The sequence below is a fragment of the Netta rufina genome, assembly GCF_964035555.1.
Source record: "Netta rufina genome assembly, chromosome: 1".
Taxonomy (NCBI): domain Eukaryota; kingdom Metazoa; phylum Chordata; class Aves; order Anseriformes; family Anatidae; genus Netta; species Netta rufina.
The window spans coordinates 120,467,245-120,473,244 of record NC_140123.1 but is presented as its reverse complement, the minus strand read 5'-3'; the positions used below and the strand labels follow the sequence as shown (position 1 = coordinate 120,473,244).

The window sequence follows — 6,000 nt, the reverse complement described above, 5'->3', positions numbered from 1 at the left end:
AGTTTGAAAAAGGAGCCTGGAGCCAAGCATTACGCTAATTGGCACATATTATTTTTTGTTCTAGTTCTGAAAACAAACTGGGGTTTGGTATTATTTTTCGTTCATTTGTTTGTTTTTCTTTTTCTTTCGTTCATTCCATCACATTGAAAAAGGAAGAAAAGGATTATTATTATTTCTTTTTTTTTCCTGTTTTGCTTTTGTTTTAACTCACTCGGTAAGTCTGGACTCCTCAGATGAACGGAACATTGCACACACACACACTTGGAGAAGAGAGAGAGGAGAGAGAGAGAGAGAGAGAGCGCTCGTGGTGGGCAGACAGACACACGCACGCGCCAGGTCAAAGAACTCTGATACAGTGCAAGAATTTTCCCAAAATGATTGGATCATCATTACCAAAAAACTCGCCATAACAACACCAAGAAACAAAGAAATGTTTAAGCCACACTGTTTGACTGGGATTTTTCCTGCTTTTTTTTTTTTTTTTTCTTTTTTTTTTTTCTTTAAATGTTTGCCACACAGAGAGAAAAAGGGTTTAAGTGGGAATGGGAGAGGGACGGACAGGCTCACAGACGTGAGCAGGAAGGGGGGAGATTGAGATTGGGGTGGGAAGGAAGGATAGAGGATAGGGGGAGGGAGGGAGGGGCAACGGGGAGTCATTTCTTAATGTTCAGGCATTTTCTTGGTCCGCCTTGCTCTCTTCTTCTTTCACCTCTTCCTGCTGGGCACTTTCAGTAGGTTTGGTTTCTTCTACAGCATCTAGTAGGGAAAGAGACGGTCCAGGGTTAGTCAGCCATGATCTACAGCATCCTGCTCATGCACACAGCCATTGCATGACGAACTGCATGGCTTCAGGCTTCTCTCTTCCCGAAGTGACCAGGTCTCACGGTTCCTGGCATTTCCATGGCACGGGAAGAATATGCCAGGGCTCAGTCCAGCAGACGAGCACACACAAAATGCCTCCAGCCCCACCAGAAACCATGTGCAACTGGAAAGCAACCATCATTCATTTCATCACACATACTGATGAAGCCCTTGGCTTTTGTGCTAAAATCAGCTAGATTGGATACCTGTATCACCTTTTTATTGAAGCCACCAGCTGTGCCAACCACCCTGTAATTGTTGCCCCCTGCTTTCTGCTACTGGCCCTCCCAGCTGAGTCTTGAAGAGGTCATGAAGAGAAAACTCTGCCTGCTCTTGAAGCTCTCAAGACCCAAATAATAATAACCTGTAATTCAGACTTCTCTTACACCAAACAGAGGTCTAGAGAAATGTCTCTAAGCCTTCAAGAACAGGACCCAGGAGGCTGTCACTGTCTCCAGTTTTCTGGGCTCTCCTTTCAAAGGTAGAGCTGCCCCGGGGGGAAGCAATGGATGTAACTTGAGGCTGGGTCTGCCTGTCAGTCAGACACCTTGTGCCAGCGTACTGTTTGCATGTTAAAATGTATGCCAGTATCAATCCCACAGCAAGGAACCAGACAGGGAATCAGTACTGGGACAGCCAGGAGGGACAAAGCAATCTGAGCACCACTCAAGCTGGATGATCTTGCTGCTGGGCTCATCCAGCCTAAAACACATGTGTTTCTGAATTATTGCTGACCAGCTTTCATTCTCCTTGGATCAGGTTACACTGGTGTGTCCCCTTTCAGAAGCACCACTAAGGTCTGTGCACCATGTGGACTGGTTTTCACAAGTGAAGGCAGTGGTTCAGCCAGTAGAATAATGCACAAGGGTTTAGTGCAGTGAAGTGGCTGGTCTGCTCTATATCCCTTTTTCTCCCCAGTTCTCACTGATTGCCCCTCAACCCATACATACACTGTGGAGAAGTCAAGCAAGCAGCATTACTCCAGCTTTGGGATAAAAAATGGAGAAAAGAAGCAAGTGCCAAGGGCCTGGGCGGTGCAGGATGGAGCACAAGATTGCTATGTCACATACCTCAGTGCAGGCGCTTGATATACCTCCATAGCATCACTGGGCCTCTTGTGGTCATTCATGGTGGGCTCAGGGGTCCCTCTGAACCAGCCAGTTCCTGGCTTCTGCGATGGGCTATCAGATTATGTTGTACCAGCAAACAAAATGGGCCAGGGACTGCTCTCTGGCCCTGAGGCCAGCTGGCACCACACGGCTCCTGCCCATATGGCTCCCCAGAACAAGGGTGGATGTGTCTGGGAGCTGTCTGGGGCAAAGCTAATTGGCATGTTCAAAACCCACACCACAGCCCATGCTGTCAGCTTAACAATATTCATGTTCATATGCCAATGTTTAGTTTGTGAGGATTAGCATCCTCACACCCATGTTTAGCATTAGTAGGATTGCGAACCTTTCCTGACTGAGACCATTTATTCATTCTTGCCTGGTCCATTCGGTGCCATCAGATGGCAGGCTTGTATTTGCTTCCAGCACTGCCAGTAGGTGCTGCAATTCTCACTTCCCTGTCCCCCTCCACTCCTCAGCCGCTCATTCACATGCCATCCTATGCACCATTTCCATATGGCTCACCTTTCAGGTGTGTGTAACTTCCCACCCTGAATCAACTACGTTAGCTGCTCTACTTCTGGACCTTCAAATAATTTTTCTTAGTGAACTCCAGCTGCTGATTTTACAGAGAGCCTGTGGGAACATCTCCATCACCCAATACCAAGGCCTGAGCCCCTGCACCTGCAATTCCCTGTCAGCAAAAGCTGTGCACTTGCTTTCCCTTGACATTGAGCAGCAAAACAGAATTACATTCAAAGACTCCTTCTATATATAGTACAGCTACAGCCACGAACCAAAACCAAAATAAGTTATTGATTAAAATAGGTTCCAATTATAGTTGGAAGGCAATGCAAGCTAACTTGCACCAGTTTGGTTAATTTTCCTGAATTTTCCTGAATGATTTCCTGATTTTTCCTGAATGATTTCCTTAATTTTCCTGAATGATTCAATCTCTGCAGAGGGAGGGGATTCCTTTTAATCCTGCTCTTCTCCCAGACATTAGTAGCAGGACACATGGTGAATTATGGAGCTGAGAGCATGCATGACCATCCACACCTAAATGTAGGCCAAACGACTATTGTTAGCCAGCAGCTTCGCTAGGAGGCTCTGAGAGATCCTTAGTAAGACAAAATGTCTGCTTTCCCATACAGTAATGCAAGACGAATGAAAGATCATCAAAGGATGAGCAACACAGCTTAAGGAACACAAACCCCAGCCACTGCATTTCACTATATTTAAAACTTTCTTCATCTTCTCAGTGAAAAAATCTGATTTCCAGGGAATGCCCCCAGCACCCAGAAGCTCCTGGCTGGCAGAGGAGCCTCGCTGCTCCTGCTGCCTTTCTCTGGGGAGCAGCTGGTGGTAGGCAGAGACTGCACTGACTTCTGCCAGGGCTGAAATAGCCTGGACTGACTCTGAGGTCAAGGAGCACCAGAAAAGCTACAAAGTCAATTTGACACATATTTAAGTCTTAGAAGGGATCAGACAACCCAAACGCTGGACACATGGCAAAGTCAAGCCAATTTCCACCTTTGTGGATGGCCCAAAATACAAAAAAGAAGTCTATCTTTCTGATGAGAACTATCAAGCAAAATTCAGCTGGCCTTCTTCCGTTCTTCCTCTTTTTTTTCTTTTTTTTTTTTTTTCTTTTTTATTTTTTCTTGCATGGTTTTGCAGCAGTGAGGGGAAATAGCATACACACAGGTGCACCCTGCTGCCACTAAGCTTTGTCTTACCTCCTAGCAGCTTTAGCATCATTTCATTGATCTTTAGAACAAGGGGAAAGAAGCAACCTGGTGTTATTATTCTGTAATGAACTTCAGACAGAGGTAACATCACAAAGGATAAACAACCCAGCATAAAAAATGAAGTTCAAGCTGTGGCACTGCTAAATCATAGCAGTGAAAGAAGAGGATTCTCTCTGTGCGATGGGAGCATGGTAGCGCAACCCTACTGACATCGGGGCCAGCTAATAGCAGCTTCTGATTCACAAGAAGAGGTGAGACGGTTTGTCTGACTCACCCTTCGCCACTTTGTTTGATGCAGGCTATTTCTGCAGCATGGTCTCCAGGGTTTTCTCCAGCCCAGTTTTCAGTGTCCCAGAAAAGGGCTCTTAGGTGTCTCTGGGGAGGTTATTAGGTAGCTATCCTGGGGGATTTCATAGATCAGAGAGGATCTTTCTTACATTGTTTTTTTTACCTGATGCTAGGCTTGATTTCCCACTTCCTTGAACTCGGGGCTGTCGCAGCTGTTGGTTTGTAGCAGACAGGTACAGTTCACAGACAAAACTACAGCCTTGGCATTGCACATTCACCTTGCACTTTGTTGGACTAGGTGTAAAAGGTGACAAGAAAGCAGGTGAGAATTCGGGGTGTTTATGCAAAGTGTTCTGTGTCCTGCTTGAGGCACAACCACATGTCATCCCAGGTAGCCAAATTTTCACCTGTCTACAGATGCCCCCTTCTGAATGCACCGGTTTTGTGAGGTCTCCTCTTGCAAGATGTGAGCCCCCTGTGTCCACTTGCAAGGGAGAGGACAAGCCAGAAGCTGTGAGTTATCTCTTAAGATGGACCTGGACTGGGGCAGCACAGAGGGATCATGAAATGGGAAAGCTGAAGTGGAAGATAACAGGCATCTTACCTAAGTTCAGGCATCTACACACAGACATCTCCAGCTGGTCTTCTCACCCTGTGTTTCCTTTCCAAGCAGTGCAAATAAACACAACATTTTAAAGACTATTAACCTAACTTATTTAGATGCCTACTATAGGACAAGTGGAGTTGCAGCCAGGGAACACCCATGTCTTTATCAAGCAAAGGTGTCTAGCATGGGTGCAGACATCCACATTTGTTCTAGAGCATCCCAGCCACAGAGACAAAGCAAAAAGAAAGGCCCAGGCTCAAAAAATGAGAAAACAACATGTGCATGCATTGAAGAAACAGTACAGGAGGGAAGGCTGAGATGTAATATTAAGCAGCTTCAACCTTTGTTTCAATCTTTCTAAATCTACGGTGATTTCCTCAGTCCAAATCATCCTATAGCATAAGACAATTTGGCATTGGTGATGAGCATCCATGAGCTGCTACCAAACCTGCTTCATTTGAGCACGCTGGGTGGGGCAGCCTCGAGCTGAGAAACATTTGGGGCAGCCTCCAACAAACCTTAGGCTGTGACTGTGCAAGTGCTTAAGGGATAGAGCTCTTCGGTGGGAGAAGCTGAGGTGTGTTTGCTTCCCAGCTTATGGGTCTGTGTCAAGAGGTGCCTCAAACCTACAGCTCCAACAAGTACCTTACAGGGAATTGTAAGTGCCTTGCCCACGGAAGAGATATGATACAGAAATGAATTACAGATCCATGCTGAAATAGGGTCTTAGAGCATTCCTGCCCCTCAGCACTCCATTTATTTCCTGGAAAGGGCGAGAATGATGTCTGTGAGCTCTGCTGGTGAGCAAACGCCTCGAACATATGCAGCTCTGGTTGCAGTAAAGCTGAGGCAGGCACGCAGGCAGCAGTATTGCTGGATGGTGGCACTTCCAGCTGCCTTTGCCTGTGCTGTGCTCTAATGGCTGAGCGTGCAGGCTCCTCTCCAAGTCTCTCCACTGCCCTACATTAGAGAAATTAGGTTGAGTGGATTTCCGGGTAAAACACTGTCTCTTGGGACCTGCCCAGCTCCCGTCTGACTTGCCAAGATTAATTAAATCAGAGCAGACATCAGCTTATGACCATAGTAGCAATAACCTCTCTGCTGATCATTTCTTTTGTGGCTGGTGGCTTGGGTTTTGTTTTCCTTTTCCTCTCTTTTCCACTGCAGATCTTTAAATTACCACAGCTGATGCCAAGATAAAAGAAATTGCACAAACACTCTGGGACTCTACTACAGATGCAGGGATTTTGCTTTTGCTGCTTTCCCACTGTTTGCATAATTATTGCTGATATTGATTGTGCTGCTAGAACATGCCTTTGTGCTAAAGCATTGCCCATGCCTCCTCAACCGCTGCTCTTTCTCTGGCTCCAGCCACAAGGTGGGT

The 6,000-nt window shown here is 46.2% G+C and overlaps 1 protein-coding gene across 1 annotated transcript in view; it reads right to left on the bottom strand.

Annotated features, from left to right (window-relative positions):
* Window positions 1-667: 667 nt before the first annotated feature.
* The window catches only part of GAP43 (growth associated protein 43), a gene marked incomplete at both ends in the record, with an annotated part of 52,615 nt that continues 47,282 nt past the window's right edge, over window positions 668-6,000 (bottom strand). Inside the window, one exon of the mRNA XM_084293456.1 lies at window positions 668-756. Within this exon, the coding sequence (XP_084149582.1) occupies window positions 668-756 (89 nt within the window). The remainder of the gene's footprint in view (window positions 757-6,000) is intronic.